This window comes from Delphinus delphis, chromosome 4 (assembly GCF_949987515.2).
Source record: "Delphinus delphis chromosome 4, mDelDel1.2, whole genome shotgun sequence".
Lineage (NCBI taxonomy): Eukaryota > Metazoa > Chordata > Mammalia > Artiodactyla > Delphinidae > Delphinus > Delphinus delphis.
In genome coordinates, this window is record NC_082686.1 from 122,469,594 (window position 1) to 122,487,530 (window position 17,937).

At 37.7% G+C, this 17,937-nt stretch overlaps 1 protein-coding gene across 1 annotated transcript in view; it reads right to left on the minus strand.

Annotated features, from left to right (window-relative positions):
• The window catches only part of PLSCR4 (phospholipid scramblase 4), a 30,876-nt gene extending 13,936 nt beyond the window's left edge, over positions 1–16,940 (minus strand). The window contains exons 1-3 of the mRNA XM_060011390.1: positions 16,862–16,940; positions 5,117–5,143; positions 3,828–3,932 (exon numbers count right to left, since the gene is read on the minus strand). Of these exons, the coding sequence (XP_059867373.1) occupies positions 3,828–3,932; positions 5,117–5,123 (112 nt within the window). The 5' untranslated portion in view covers positions 5,124–5,143; positions 16,862–16,940. The remainder of the gene's footprint in view (positions 1–3,827; positions 3,933–5,116; positions 5,144–16,861) is intronic.
• Between the last annotated feature and the right edge of the window lie 997 nt (positions 16,941–17,937).

A 17,937-nucleotide genomic window follows, 5' to 3' on the forward strand; every position in this document is an offset into this window, starting at 1 on the left:
AAGGAAGTTTAATTGTGATGAAAAGAGTAGAAAGTGGAGAAATAATAATCGACGTTTAAGAGACATATTGTCTTGGCAATAGACTGGATGTGAGGAAAGATTCTCAAGTTTCTGACGTGGGTCCCTGCAGGCCTCCAGTGTAGAGAAAGAACAGAGGGCACGTGTTCCGGAGTGAGATGCCCAAGATGCACTGAGGAATCACTGAGGTTGAGATCTTGGGTCACCCAGGGCAAGTGGTCTACAGGCAGGTGGAAATGCAAGTTTAGAGCAGAGGAGACTGATGTGGGTAGGGGCTAAGGGATTCGTAAGTGGTTAAAGGCAAATGAAACCATATGGGGTATTCCCAGTATAACTTAGGAGAGTGTAAAAGGACAGGTGAATGGAAGAGAGAGGACACGGCAGGGCAGGGCTGGACAGGGGAGTGGCCCAAGGACCTCTGGGGAATACCCATTTTTAAGGGTAGAGAACACAGACCTCTTGACAGAGACCAGGTGTCAGGAGAGACTAACAGAAAAATAATGGTAACTAGAAACAATGTTAAATTAGAGCTAAGTGAGAAAAAAAGTGCTAATGTCTTTAGAAAAAATGGAGGAAATTTCACGTTTCAGTTTGTTGTGAAGAATAGACTTTAATTCCTTTAAGAGCTGTATTTAAGAGTACCCAAATTGGATTGGAAATCGGATATCCTGCTCATCAGTTTTTTAGAACTATTATTAAAAAGCATACAATGCACCTAAAAAGTCACACAAACTATCTCAAAAATACTAATTGTTATATCACTTCAATGAGTTGATGATTAATTCTTCTGGTATTAACCATGTGATTTTAAGATAAAAGTATGTCATGGAATAAAATTTGAGGATCAATAAATTAGAAAGGAAATTACAATTTAGATTATGGTGCTATTCAGTTTAGAGACTATACTTCTAAAAAAAATTGTATACAAATGTATGTAATCAAATGATTTTTGTTATAAGTATGTATTATTCAGAGATGTTAAGAGAAGTGAAGAAAAAAACATAATCTAATTACGTGTGGGAAATGTTTTATACTCTCTTTCAAGCTTTAAAATTGCCGTTAAGGGTTCTGATTGTTCTGCAGGAAAACACAACAAAACATGTTTAACTTTGTGTAACTATAGTATCCCACACTTATTTAAATAAAGAACTCTTGTTATGGAGCATTTTCCTACCAATGCTAGTGTGAGAAATACTGCTTTATGGGATTTGCGTTTTCTTAGTTATTTTGAATATTATCATCCTTTTTTATTTCAAAAAAGTATGTCATTTTCCTCTTTAAATAGACTACATATAACAAAGGCTTCTTTATTAACTATGTTTTTAAACATATTTGGCCCAAAATTATTTTCAATGGTAACAAATATCCAGTAATGTAATGCAAATGGAATTATATAATTGAATTTAAAGAAATTCATTAAAGCTAAAATTTCAAGTATAGTATTTCAAGTTCCTTAATGTGAATCAAGGGCACACAATTTGCATCAGTATAAATAAGTATATAGTTCAGCCACTAGATGGTGATCACAGTGAATTTTTGTTGCTGATTTTCATAACTGAAAATTCATTACTTGTGCTATTTTTTTGATACAGAAAGGAAGAGACAGACACTTTCCCAGATGAGCAGAACATGATTTATAACCAAGGTTTACTTCTTAGAAACGGTGGAGTTTCTGTTCTACTGGAACCTAAGTTCTTGGATATAGAGTGACTGGTGAATCTAAGACAGATTATGTAGATAATGTTGATAGCCACTGAAGTAAAACATAGAGAAACGTATATATAGTGATATTACAATGTAGGGTTGTCAAAAACTTGGATTTAGCAGGGGTTAAGCCATAATGAGGGGTTATACTGGATCAGATTCACACAACATGCATACACATGAGGGAAAGAGGAAAAGGAAGCCCTGTTTTCAGAAAACACTACCGGGGCAAAGGCTACCTGAGCTTCATGAATCATATGTCTGGAGCCAAGACAACATCCTTGCCATCATCCTGTGGATACTGGGGTTTCTTCTGCTCTTTCACAGCCTAACTCACTGGTTTCTGCCTCTAAACAAACACTTAAATATATATTTAAAGAAATATCACTATACTTTATCATTTTCTAAATCACTAAAATGTATTTGAATATAATCCTGATTAAAACTATTTCCTTAGTCAAAAGTAAGTGTTGGTTTTTTTTTTAGATGTTTTAGGGCTTTAATGTCCTTCACACGGTCAACATAAAACACTGACAATGGATGAACAATAGGGGAAAAGACTGTTCAGCGAAGATCTTCCCGAACTCACGGCATCACTGGTCAAACACCATAAAGAGAACAGTCACATGAACAGTAAGGGAGTTTAACAGAGACTTTTAGTTTAACAGCATAACTGAAAAACAAAGAACCAACCAAGTAAACAAGCAAGCAAGCAAGCGACCAACCGTTCTTCTACCCACTGAAAGGAAAGTAAAAGTGAATCAGGGAGCTTCCAAATCTGGTGAAGCAGCTTAAAAAGGGAGAGGGGAGGGGGAAGGGGAGGCACACAACAGTTGAGAACGTAACACTCTACTGCACAAGGTCAAGGATCCTAACATTCTCAACGTCTCAACATATACCAACAAGAACCATATTATTAGAAATATAAAGGCACAGAGATATAAATGCATAGAGATATAAACTATTTGGTATTAAAAACAGACCTTGCTATATAAACGTATAGTATGTCACTTTTATCTCTTTATGAGAATAACAGTATAAAGAAATATCTCCAGTTTGCCTTTTAGTCTGGAACATCACAACACGGTCGGTGGTGACCTGAATTAACAGCTGCAGAATCCAGAAGACCCCACTGCTGTCATCTTGCAAAGGATCAAAATTCAGCACCTAGAGGGCTCCACCCACCCTCCATGCTGTGTGTCTCTAAAAATAATGACGTGCAATTTGCATACAATTAAACCCATAGGCATCTTTGAATATGAGATCTAGGGAGGAAAAGTAGCAGCAAAGACAACAGTAGCTAGAATTTGGTAGAAAAGCAAGAGAAGATTTTTTAAAAGCTTCCACTTCAAGTCAGGATTAAGGTTAAGTTTCAACAGCTAGGCTTAGCTGTGGATGTTTTGCTGTTCTCTGGAAAAAAAAGAAAATCTATCATAAGGATGTTCATTCGAGAAAAATACTGTTTGTTTAGTTTTTTTAGCCATGACCAAGTGAAAGAGTAAGAGTATTTTTAATTTTAAAGAATTTACATATTGCCCCAATACTTAGGAGTATCTATTTTCCTGAGTCCCTGAGTACAGTATGAGTTGTGTATTCAGACTTATAAAAATATTTGCTGAACTACAAGCTCCTGAATCAGAACTCAAAGCCATTCACTTCCATTTTTCTGCACTTCTCCTGCCATTTGTCCCAACCAGACCTTCATGACCCTGAGCTTTTGGACATATTGTTCTTTCTGCAAGTATGGCCCTTTCCCCCTTTCCTTCGATTGATAAATTCCTCACGTGCCAGTAAAACTTGATTTCCTCAGTTAGTGCTTCCCTCAAATCCCCAGTAGAGGCAGTTACTGCCCTCTGTGCTCTACACAGGACAACGTTCTCTTCACATTCAAGCAAAGAGAATGCCATCAATGTTTGCACAACTTCCTTCCTAAGACAGGAATATAATTCTAATTAACATCTAGTGAACTACTCGGCACGCTGTAGGCATCCAGTATTTATTTACTGAATCATTCCATTAATTAATTAGTTAATTTTAAAAGCAATCTTAACTATGAGCATGGTTTTCTGGAGAGGGGCAAGATTCTTCCTGAATATTCAACCTACCTGGTACAAAATGGGAATTGTACTCAGGAGGGGCACCAGGCCTTGGATCAGGTGATTTTATTTGATTCTCCATTTCATCTGCAAGTTGTTCAGGGCCTGTGGGGACTATATTTTGGGGGAGAGAAAGGGGACCTGATTTACAATGGGAATGATAATATGATTACAGAAGATATTCATTTTTTAAATTTTGGTATGCATCAATGAATATAACCAACATGACATACACTCATTTTTTATAAAAAAGCAATTCATTATGTAATTAGACATCAACCTATTAATATATTTGATGAATTTTTAGCCTGAATATGGACTTAAAAATAAAACTAAGCAATTATATTGTTATGATCAAAGCAACAAGCTTTCATGCTAGTGTTCAGCTGACCTGATGCTCATTCCTATCTACATAAACTCCTTGCACAGTAGCAAAACTTCTTTCTCCTATTATATAATAGGGAGAGTACAGTCATTTATAGAGTGCATCTGATTTAGTCCCGAATCCTTTTTGGAAAATGGCTGTGTTTAAATAAATTCAAAGCACAACACAATAAATACTTAATAAATTTAATATATAACATGATGAATACTTAATAAATTTAAAACATAACACAATGAATACTTAATACTTTAAATAGCAGTAATGCTACAAACAACTCAGCTGGAGGTGGTTCAGTCTTCCTCTCCAGTGAGTCACATTTTTACCATATTCCGCCTAAAAGCAACCTAAATCATGGTAATTGCTGCAAGGGAGGTACTGAAGTCACTTTTGTTATGTTATAGCTTGTCCTCTTGTTGAAATTAGAGAAATTACTCACTAGAAGGTAGTCCTAAATCTCTTAACTGGTTGACTTTTATCTCATAAGAAACACAAATCCCACAGATGTGGTGTTTCTCTCCTTGTATCATCTCCTACATTGCTTGAAAAAGCAGCGCTACTTTTGAGTCTTCTTCTGTAAAGGCAAGCTGCCATCACAGGCTTTTTATTACTATTACCTCTCTTTGCAGATTTACTCTCCTACCTATATTTTTCCTTTACCTAACTTTCCCCCACATACTTTAGAGATTTTTGCAGTACCTATATGCCAGTATAAAACCCTTTTAATCCTTTTCTGTCAAAGATAAAGAGGAATGTTCATATATATAAATGAACAAATGAATGTATATATATATATATTCTTCAAATATTAAACAAGTGACTTAAAAGTGAAATAAACTCCAATTTTTTAAGGAAAGGAATCACACAGTTCACATTTGAAAATAAAGCATATTAAAATTTATTCACAAAAACTTACCTGACATTTGAAGAATCCTAATTAATCCTGAAAAAAAAACACATTTTATACCTTTAAAAATATATTTATATAGTTAGTATTATTATTTAGTAATACATGTAACAAGTTCTGTGATTCTTTTAGTCCCCAGTTACCTTTCTTTCATTCCTTCATTAATTCAACAAATATTTCCTGAGCATCTATTATGTACCAGGGACTATTATAGGTGTTGAAAATACAGCAGTAAACCAGATGGACACTCTGCTGGAGATTATATTCTAGTGGAGTGAAACATATCAAGAGATATTTAAGATTAAATTTAGATAGTACAGTTATGAAGAAAACAAAGTTAAAGATTAAGAAAAACATGGATGAGGCGCTCGAGGAGGGTCAGGGAAAAGCTCTCTCAGGAGGTGAGCTTTCAGCTATCTGAACTATGACAGAAAGCATTATACTAAAAATGTAGGAAGAGAGTTCCCAAAAGACAAGAAAGTAAGTGCAAAGGCCTTGAGATGGCAATGAGCTTGGGCAATGACCAAGGGAGAGAAAGAGGTCAGGTGTGACTGGAACACAGGGAAAGAAGAGAACCGAGGTCAGAGATGGAGACAGAGGTCTGATCATACCTGAAACTCATGGCAAAATGTTTGGAATCTGTTGTAATTGCAGTTGGAGGTCTTTGGAAGACTTTAATCAGTGGAGTGACCAGATCTGATTTAAACTTTATCTTGAGGGGCAGGAGTAGAAGCAGTGGGGGAGGGATGGCAGCAGTAATCCAGGTGGGAGCTGATGCTGGCTTAGACTGGGGAGGTAACATGAGAGAGGGTCAGATGCCGTCAGATGCATAACAAGATTTGGAAGCAGAACCCACAGGAGTTGCTGATGGACTAAGTAAAGAGAGGAGTCGAGGATGAGTCTCATTTTTTAAGCCAGGGTACCCGAGCTGATGGTGATGCCATTAGCTGAATTAGAGAGGAAGATGGTGGGAAAATGTTGGGACTGGGGAGGGCAGGAATCAAAAGTTTAAATTGGGACATGTTATGTTTAAAGAAGAGTCCAAGAGAAGACATGTTAAACATTTAAATAAAAAACATGTATATGTGAACATTATGAGAATAACTCAGAGAAGTAATCTAGAAGTTGGGATGATATTTGAAACAAGGGGTGGAGGCTGGGGAGAGAGTTCATTGATTTCATTAATTCAATTAAGGGGAAAAGATTATTACAGAAAGGAATTTCAGTATTTCAGGTTTCTGAGTTCTGGGTGATGACAAATAACAAGGAGAAAACATCAGCAAAAGCTATAATACACTGAATGCTTATCAAATGTCAGGAAAAGGCAGAGCACTTTTCATATATTATCTCCAATTTGCACAGCAAAGAAACCATAAACAAAATGAAAAGACGACCCACAGTATGGGAGAAAATATTTGCAAATGATACGACCAATAAGGGATTAACCTCCAAAATTTACAAACAGCTCATGCAGCTCAATATCAAAAAAACAAACCATTCAGTCAAAAAATGGGCAAAAGATCTAAATAGACATTTATCCAAAGAAGACATGCAGATGGCCAAGGGGCACATGAAAAGATGCTTAACATCACTAATTATTAGAGAAATGCAAATCAAAACTACAATGAGATATCACCTCACAGCAGTCAGAATGGCCATCATCAAAATGTCTACAAACAACAAATGCTGGAGAGGGTGTGGAGAAAAGGGAACCCTCCTACACTGTTGGTGGGAATGTAAATTGGTGTAGCCACTATGGAGAACAGTATGGAGGTTCCTTAAAAAACTAAAAACAGAGCTACCATATGACTACCATATGATCCAGCAATCTCACTCCTGGGCATATATCTGGAGAAAAACATGGTTCGAAAGGATACATGCACCTCAATGTTCACTGCAGCACTGTTTACAACAGCCAAGACATGGAAGCAATCTAAATGTCCATTGACAGATGAATGGATAAAGAAGATGTGGTACATATATACAATGGAATATTATTCAACTATTAAAAAAATGAAATAATGTCATTTGCAGCAACATGGATGGACCTGGAGATTATCATACTAAGTGAAGTAGGTCAGACAGAGAAAGACAAATATGATATCGCTTATATGTGGAATCTGAAAAAAAATGATACGAATGAACTTATTTACAAAACAGAAACAGACTCACAGACATAGAGAACGAACTTATGGCTACCAGCGGGGGAAGGGTGGGGGAAGAGATAGATTGCAAGTTTGGGACTGACATGTACACACTGCTATATTTAAAATAGATAACCAACAAGGACCTACTGTATAGCACAGGGACCTCTGCTTAATACTCTGTAATAACCTAAATGAGAAAAGAATTTGAAAAAGAATAGACACATGTATATGTATAACTGAATCACTCTGCTGTACACCTGAAACTAACACAACATTGTTAATCAACTATACTCCAATATAAAATAAAAATTAAAAACAAACCAAAAAAATAAATAAATAAACAGGGACTTCCCTGGTAGTGAAGTGCTTAAGAATCCACCTGCCAATGCAGGGGACACGGGTTCGAGCCCTGGTCCGGGAAGATCCCACATGCCGTGGGGCAACTGGGCCTGAGTGCCACAACTACTGAGCCTGCGCTCTGGAGCCCACGAGCCACAACTGCTGAGCCTGTGCGCCTAGAGCCTGTGCTCCACAACAAGAGAAGCCACCGCAATGAGAAGCCCATGCACCGCAATTAAGAGTAGCCCCCACTTGCTACAACTAGAGAAAGCCCGTGCACTGCAACAAAGACCCAACACAGCCAAAAGTAAATAAATAAATAAATAAACTGGAAAAAAAGTAAATAAACAAAACAATGTAATAGTGAAAAAACAAATGAAAACATCTAATACGTAAATGGCCAATGCTGCTCAACTCAGGTACTTCTAAGTTCCCAGTCCATGTTCTTTCCAATGAGTTGTCCTGCTTATCAGAGTACAGAATGTGGTCATTTGTGTTGCTCCAGTAGGGTAGAAATCACCGATACAGGGTAGGTATGCCAAAGAAGCATTAGAACACTATATGAGTGAGTAGTCAATACAGACTGAGTTGACCCAGCAAATGTCACCATGGCATAAGCCAGTATGTAGATTCTAGCCTCCTGCCAAGCCTGCGTCAGTCTTGGACCATTTCCTCTCCCTCTCTGGAGCTGGAGTTAGTTGTACAACATCCTACGTGTCTTAAAAGTAAAAACAGCTCCCTGGAGCACATCACAAATCCAGACCCAACTGCAGGCCAACCAAGAGTTCCAGGAACTGGTCCTATTCCTTTAATGATGGTAATATCTGGTGTTTAGGAAAATGCCCCTACCTTTCTAGAACCTTAAATTCTGGACATTCCTAGGAATGTACTCTCAAGTGACTGCATGTGTACACACAGGTTATATACGAGAATATTCTTGACACACTGTTCATACTAAAAGAAACTAAAAACATTTCCAGTGCCCATCAATGGTACACTGGGTAAATATATTCTGGTATATTTATATGATATAATAGTATACTGTAGTGAAAACAAAGTACAGCCATACCCATCAACAGAGATGAATCTCGAAATTACAACACTGTACCAAAAAAAAGCAGTCATAGGAGAACACATATGAGTCCATTTAAGAATGTTCAAAAGCAGGAAATGAGACAAAACGCTTTTTTTCTGATACATGTATGGGGGAAACTTTAAAGAATAAAATTAGGTAATTAATAACACAAAATTTAGGAAAACGGTTACCTGTGGAAAAGAAGTGATGTGGGTAAAGTGTTTAGCTCTGGCCCCCAAGGGGCTTGAAGTTCCTGCTAATGTTCTAGTTCTAATAGGGTGGTGAAACAGGGGTGATGGGTTGTTACTAGTTTTTAAAGAGTACATATACGTTTATATCTGCATATTTATATGTATGACATTGTTTCACAATAAAAAAGAACCATCTGACAGTTATATGTTTAGTGTAACTTTCTAACTAAACATCTATTGTTCCTTTCTACATCAAGCCTGGGGATTGCAAACTGTCAAATAACTGTGATGGAAAGTAATTAGAACAGATTATTGAGTGCCTTAGTAAAAACGGGCCAAATTATCAATCTATCCATCTATTCATCCATTCATCCATAAATCCATCCAACTATCTAGAGTGGCAAATGGTACAGCATAGTGCAAAAGTGGCATATGTTAACAATTGCTGAAGCTAAGTGAAGACAGATTTGAATATTTTTATTACAAAAACAAAAAACTTGAAGGAAAACAAGTACATAATTCTGGACCCCAAAAGTGAAATAATACCTCTGGGGTCCAGGCCTGGAAATCTGTACTTTTAACACAGGCCCAGGTGATCCTTTTGATCAGGCATGTTTGGACTGATATAGTGTAAAGAAAAATAACAGTTCTCAACCATGCCAGGCAGAAATTACCATTCAAATGTGATTCCAGTGATTGAAAAACACCTTGAAAAAATAAACCAATTTTGAAAAAATTTTAAATCTATAAGAATGTTTTTTAAAGTAACTAATATCAATGAATTTAAAGTAAAATACACCTACACATTGCCTAACAAGCTGCAGGTGCTCATGGAATTTGTTTAGTCCTCCCTCCTTTGAGCCACTGGTTTCTTTTTTTTTCACCACTCTAAATGCTCTCCCCATTCTTAAAAATTTTACAATATAGTTTTGTTTTTTTTAACATCTTTATTGAGGTATAATTGCTTTACAATGGTGTGTTAGTTTCTGCTTTATAACAAAGTGAATCAGCTATATGTATACGTATATCCCCATATCCCCACCCTCTTGAGCTTCCCTCCCACCCTCCCTATCCCACCCCTCTAGGTGGTCATAAAGCACGGAGCTGATCTCCCTGTGCTATGTGGCTGCTTCCCACTAGCTATCTATTTTACATTTGGTAGTGTATATATGTCAGTGCTACTCTCTCACTTTGTCCCAGCTTCCCCTCCCCTGCTGTGTCCTCAGGTCAGTTCTCTACATCTGCGTCTTTATTCCTGCCCTGCCACTACGTCCATCAGTACCATTTTTATAGATTCCATATATATGCGTTAGCATACGGTATTTTTCTCTTTCTGACTTATAAAAGAATCTTATCTTAATAAACTTCCTTTAAAGTTCAAATATGTTGTAAGATTTTTGTTTTAAGTGATACATTCTCATTCTCATAGAAGGAGTACAGAATGAAACAGTAGTAACTGTAAACTACATAAATATCTAGCACATAAATATCTAACACATATAAGAAAACACATTATAGTGAAACGTTATAAAAATCATATTCCTTTAAAAATATGGTCACAATAATTTTGTAAAAATAATTAAGATGCTTACAATAATCTGCATAATTATAATATGGAAAGTTTTGTTTTTAAAAGTATTTAAAATCTAGAGAATATGCTAAATAATAAATAATATTTCCTTTTCAAATTTTCTATAAGAAATGTATAATAGGGCTTCCCTGGTGGCGCAGTGGTTGAGAGTCCGCCTGCCGATGCAGGGGACACGGATTCGTGCCCCGGTCCGGGAAGATCCCACATGCCACGGAGCGGCTGGGCCCGTGAGCCATGGCCGCTGGGCCTGCGCGTCTCGAGCCTATGCTTCGCAACGGGAGAGGCCACAACAGTGAGAGGCCCGCGTACCGAAAAAAAAAAAAAGAAATGTATAATAGATTTTATAATCTGAAATGAAAAAAATAATAGAAATAGAACTGACAATCTAGACTCTTACAGTGAATTTAACTAAAAAGACCTGAGGTCTATAAAAGATGAAAACTTTACACACCCTTCCAAACACAATTCTCTTTACAGACTTGAAGCCAAAATCTTGGCTCCTGTGGTGTATTGTGTTAGTTTTATGGGTTTCCTAGTCACCAGGGAACTAGATAGTTGAGTGGACTCAGTATGAATGGATTAAAGTCCGATGATTGTGAAGGATTCTGTCATTCCTGTTCCACACCTTGGCAACTTAATAGGTTGCTGTTACATGGGCTGGAATTAAGAAACTATCCTACTCAAAAAGCAATTACAGAGGCCTGCACTAACAAGATAAATTTAGGTCTGTTACTTTGGAAGAAAACATGCAGTAGAAGTAACCCAGAGACACATGGAATCTTTCATTAGAACAATACATGGAATATACATTTAATTATATATTTGCATGAAATTAATCCTACAAGAAACTTGACAGAAATGGTGACTAATTTTCACTATGAACAAATAAAAATGTTGGAAAATCTAATCAATTTATGAAAAATCTAATCAATTTATGTTCTGTTTTTATAATTTATACAAATATTTTTCTTATTTTAGTCACACTATGGTTCCTTCCAAACAAAAGGTCTATGGTAGGACATTTCCTTTTTTTAGCAGGAGGTTGGTTATTCAGCTTTATTTAAAAACAAAAGAATTAGATTAAATGGGAGCAAACTGATAGTCACAGTTGATAGATAACTTTTTTTTTTTTTTGCGGTACGTGGGCCTCTCACTGTTGTGGCCTCTCCCGCTGCGGAGAACAGTCTCCGGACGCGCAGGCTCAGCAGCCATGGCTCACAGGCCCAGCTGCTCCGCGGCACGTGGGATCCTCCCGGACCGGGGCACGAACCCGTGTCCCCTGCATGGGCAGGCAGACTCTCAACCACTGCGCCACCAGGGAAGCCCGATAGATAACTTTTATTAAACGTATTAGCTTAATTTTTTAAAAGAGAATATCAGGTCTCTCCATTTTAGCTTTCAGAGGAGGCATGTTTTTGTTACCTGGAGTACAAAAAATTCCAGAAGAATAATATAATCATGATGTTTACATAATACATTTTAGGAAACATTACCATGACAATCATGATATCTAAAAGATTGCCAGATAATGCCTTATTGTGTCATTTTCTGGCTAGTCTTCTAGTATTAAAAACTGTAACAAAACAGGATGTCAGGTGACCTACAATTAAATCATTTTGATAAGTAACCTTACATTTTAAAATGTGTTATCTGCAAAAGTACATATATTTATATCACAAAAAGGATCCTTCCTACCTAGAGCCCCATTTCCCTTCTCAAAAGGCAGCCACAGATACTAGATTTTTTGTGTCTTTCAAGAGGTTTTCTAAGCAAACACAAACTAATATATATGCCTTTTAATACAAACGGCAGTTTCCTATATACTGTTTTGTATCTTGTTTTTTCATTTATTAAAATTCTTTGATGTTGATTACATTTCAGTTCATATAACCTTATTATTTTTAAAGGCTGCACCACAGTTCAACTGGCTGCTTGATGAAAATTTAAATTGTTCCCAAATGTATGCCATTACAAACAATGCTGAAATAAATTTATATATTTTATGCACCAGTGTATTGAATCCCTGGAAGCAGAACTGATGGATAAAAGTTTTGAACATTTTTATTTTGACATATATTGTCAAACTCTTCACCAAGAATCTGAATCAACTCACATACCAGACAAAAATGTGTTACATTTCTAACACTATGTTTTATCAAAATTTTGTCATTGTTAATCTGAAAGGTGAAAACATTCCAGTTTTATTTTCCATATCTTGAGCATTTTTTACTCTTTGCTTAAAAGTCATTTTCAGCTCCATTTCTGTGAACTGCCTGTTTGTCATGTGCCCATTTTTCTGTTTGCTAGGTTTTGTAAAAAGTTTCTTTTCAAGCTGCTCAACATCACTAATTATTAGAGAAATGCAAATCAAAACTACAGTGAGGTATCACTTCACACCAGTTAGAAGGGGCATCATCAGAAAATCTACAAGCAACAAATGCTGGAGAGGGTGTGAAGAAAAGGGAACCCTCTTGCACTGCTGGTGGGAATGTAAATTGATACAGCCACTATGGAGAACAGTATGGAGATTCCTTAAAAAACTAAAAATAGAATTACCATACGACCCAGCAATCCCACTACTGGGCATATACCCAGAGAAAACCATAATTCAAAAAGACACATGCACCCCAATGTTCATTGCAGCACTATTTACAATAGCCAGGTCATAGAAGCAACCTAAATGCCCATCGACAGACGAATGGATAAAGAAGATGAGGTACATACATACAATGGAATATTACTCAGCCATAAAAAGGAACAAAACTGGGTCATTTGTAGAGACGTGGCTGGATCTACAGACTGTCATACAGAGTGAAGTCAGTCAGAAAGAGAAAAACAAAATCGTATATTAACCCATATATGTGGAACCTAGAAAAATGGTACAGATGAACCAGTTTGCAGGGCAGAAATTGAGACACAGATGTAGGGAACAAACATATGGACACCAAGTGGGGAAAGTGGCAGGGGGATGGGGATGGTGGTGTGATGAATTGGGCGATTGGGATTGACACATATACACTAATATGTATAAAATGGATAACTAATAAGAACCTGCTGTATAAAAAGAAAATTTCATTTTATGTTAAGAATTTTTTCTCAAATTTGTCATGAATGTTTAATTTTTGCCACGCATTCTTTTTGTTTTTTTTGTAGTCTAATTTTTGCCTGTTTTACTGATTTTGAAAATGTGATAATACTCAGTAGTGTTGATAATGGGATGAGAGAAATATACTCTTACAAACTTTTTGAAGTACAGCATCTCTCTCATCCTGAAGAATGAGTACTATAAAAGTGATTTTAGGACAATGTTACTGAAATATATAAAGAGTATAAAAACTACTGTATTTTCTGTTTATAAAAATGTTAGGCTGTGAAATCCCTCAAGCAAAACTTCAATTGTGTGCCTATAGGAAACATCATAGCAATCAATACTGAGGAAGTAGATAAAGGAAAGGATTTTCAAAGAAAGAAGCTGAAAGAACATTCAAAGAGAAAGTAAATGAAGTGAACAATACGAAAAGCTCTGTGAAAGAAAATATATTTCTTCTACACTGAATGATAACTAATATATCCAGAAAGGAATTATATACCTAAATTACTAATTACAATCTCAAGATCTTTACTATTTATTATTTTATTTTTCCTATTATAAAAATATCACTTTTTATTTACAAATATGCATATATTTACAGAACAAAACATGAATACACATAATATATGCATACCTCAGAGCTATTGCATGTTCAGTTCCAGACCACAATAAAACAAATACACATATATACATATAAATATATGTATATATACACACCCATATACATAAACATTTATACATACTGTGGTACGACTTGTTTTTTGTTTCTGTTTGTTTTCAATTTATAATATACTTCGGACATACTTCCACCTTAGAACATTTAGAACTATCAAATGTTTTAAACTATTGTTATTCCACTGTAGATGTACAATTAATTATGTAATCAAATTCCAATCAATGGTTACAAAACTATTCCCAAGTTTTCTATTACAAACAATCCTACTGTGACCATCTTTTTTGGTTTTTGTTTTTTTTTTTGGTGACCATCTTTGACACAGATTTTTATTTGCACACTTAGGAGCACGATGAATTCCAATAAGTGAATGGATATTAAAATTTTTAAGTTATCACCATAAAAAAGTTTTACCAATACATTTCCACTAAGAGTTTGTAAGAGTATATTTCTCTCACCACACTATCAACAATACTGAGCATTATCACATTTTCAAAATCAGTAAAACAGGCAAAAATGGTCTTATTTTAATTGCATTTTTCTGATAATTAATGTGGCTGAGTCTTCATTCCCCTTATCATTTGTGTTTCTCTTACTTTGAATTCACACTTTTTATTCTCAGATTGGATGGTTGGTCTTAAAAGTCCTTAATGAGAGTTCTAGGCATATTAGAAAATTAGCTCTTTTTCTGTTAACAATTTCCATTTGTATCTGTTTTGTTTTGTTTTTCTTGCATGCAAATGTTAAGAATCATGTCCCTACATGGGCTTTAGGTTTTTCTATCAACCTCAAAAATGCTTTCCCACATGCTACACTAACAAACATTCATTCAGCTTTTCTTCTTTTTTAGGTTTCATATATTTCAACTTAAATTAGTAAATCATCTAGATTTCATTTGTATGTTAAGAGTGAGGGAAAGTTCAAGTTTTATTATTAGGTTTCCCAAATAAACACCTGACTGTCCATACATGATGGATTAAATGTTATTTATTCTCCATTCCCTATTTTAAATGTATGTTTATCAAATGTCAGCTTTCCTTTTATTCTTAAATGTCTCTTCAGTTTCTTTGATTTGTCTGGTAGTAGATCTATTCCCCCTAGTGGCCTTTTAATCACTACAGCTTTATAAGCCCTTTTATTATATTGCAAAATCCCCAGATATATGTATACATATGTATATTTTTCTTTGAATTGAAAACTTCCTGGCAAGTAGTTATTTTTCCCCTTGAGCTAAACAGTTGCTTTAAAAACAAACAAAAAAATTCGGTTAGGATTCTGTTTAATTTATATGTTCTTTTAGAGAAATGATACCTTTGTCTAGAAGAATGTTATGTATTTCATTGTATTTTTATCTATACATTCTCATATATAGTATATTTTCATCTATGTCCCTAGATCTTTACATCTTTTTTAAAATACGTTTTTCAAGTTCATGCCAAACGGAATGGTTTATTTTGTTCTATTTTCCAGTTTATATATATATATATATATATATATATATAAAAATCTATTGATAACTGTAAATTGCAGTTAGATGCAATTAGACACTTCACTAAATTTTCTTATTTTTTCTATGAGATTCTCAGTTGTTTTCTGTTGATTCTCAAGGTACACGATTGTATTATGTGTAAAAAGTGATAATGTTGTGTCTTCTTTTCTAATCAGAATGTTAACGTGTCCTCCTGCCTACCTCACTGGCCTATACAACTCAACAACGTCATAGAGTATGATGATGAGCATTCTTGGCTTTTCCAAATTTCCTGGAAGTGATGCTAGTGTTCCAAGATTTACCGTAAGAGCAAGACAGACAGATGGAGGGTATCCTACTCGTAATGCAGTAACACCCAATATAAAATATTAAAGCTTTACCCTTTTACGTAGATGGGAAATCGACCTTAGTGCATAATATCTTCATCTCTGTACTAGTTTGGGTAGATAACACACTAAATACGCAACAAAGTAAAAACTCAACTAAATCGTAGGTCCTAAGAGCAGAAAACAAATGAAAGAAAATTCTAAGTCTTGAAACATAAACGTTTTATTTTATAGAAACAAACCAACTGTACGCCGAAATAAATTACCACCCGCCCCCCAAGTCTGCCTGAATGCTAAAGCGAGAGTTGGGTTCTCTCCTGTAACCCCCGTCGCTCGGCCAGCAAAGCACGTCAAGAAGTGGCTGCAAACCCTTTTACCTGCGAGTCGGCCAGGCCCGGGTCCGCAAAGCTGCGCTGAGCGAGCGCCCGCCAGAGACGCCAGCGGAGCCGCCTCCGGGGCAGGAGACGCGGGAAAGGTGCGCAGCGCGGCTGGGCAGCGCAGCCAGCTCTCCGGGGCACGCTTCTCCGCGGCCGGAACGCTCTCCCTAACACAGCCTCAGTCCCGGGGCCACGACCGCCGACTTCAGATCCAGGGGGCCCCGACCCCTCACCCAGCGCCGGAGACGGCTCGCTGCCAGCCAGGCCCACGCGTCCACCTGGCAGACATGCGCCGAGCGCCCCGAAACTTCGGAAACCACCTGGGGATGCGGCGCGGGGCGCGGCGGGCCGGGGGGCAGCCAGCCCAGGACACGGCGTGCCCCCGCGTCCGCCGGCCTCGGGCCTCTCCTCGAGGCGCCCGCGACCCGGCTCTCCGCCCGCCCGGCCCCACTCACCGCCCGGCCAGCCGTCCACTCGGCACCCGCGACGCCAGGCCTGGGGTCTGAGTTTATCCAGGGAGAAAAGAGAAAGGGGCGGGGCGGGGAAATGGAGAAGGAAGAGGAGGATTTTGCAATGAAAAACCACACAGAGCCCCGCAGGCGACTGGGAGGAGGGTCGGGGGCGTGGTCCCGCGGGCGGGGACCCTCCCCGGGGCGCCGTCTCCCCGCCCCGCCCCGCCCCCGCGCTGGGAGCTCTGCTGCTGCGGGTCCGCTGCCCCTGGAGGCACGGGCCGCTGCTGAAGCCGGCTTTCCAGTAAAAATGCACAGGAGACAGGAAAAGAGGGAAAACTAGTTGTCACCGCTCACATGTGAGGTGAAGAAAAAGATAAAAGCAAGTCGACGGCTGCCTCTAATCCTAAAGGCACTTTCTAGAGCCTGTGAGGCAGGGCTTCGTGGCAGAGATCAAAGAGCCCAGAAAGGAAAAGAAGAAGCCAGCCTTTCCTAAGAGCCCTGTTAATTTGCATCTGTCCCACACCCCAGACCCTTGGCTTGGAGAATTGACCTTGGCGATGCAATGCGGGCTGGAAACACTCAGGCGCGGGGCCCAGGCATTTGTTTTCCTTTCCACTGGATTGGAGGAGGCCAGTTTGATGTTAGAGGGAGGTAGGGAGGAAGGGGTGCCAGAAAAGAGGAGTGGGGGAGCTGGATCGCCTATGTTTTCTGAGAGAAAAATGGCATTTGTTAATTACTGTTGTTAGGCACAAGTATTGGTTTCAAACTAATGAAGTTTAGATCTGTGGTCCATGGGAAGGAACACAACCCACTGACAGGAACTTAGGGAATCTAGGTATCTCTGACCTTATAAAGAATCAGAACTGGACAGAAGTAAATTAGATTAAGTTCTGAAGAGTACTTGGCAGTGCCCCACTATGGGAGAAGTTTGGATAGGGGAAGGCGTATGGGAGTGGAGTTCTGGAATTTTCCATTTTCCCCTTATGAATGCTATCTGCTACTGTGTATGTGAAATAGATTTTAAAAATTCATATTGCATTTCTCAGTAGTAATTGCATGGGACATTACCCAGATACTGA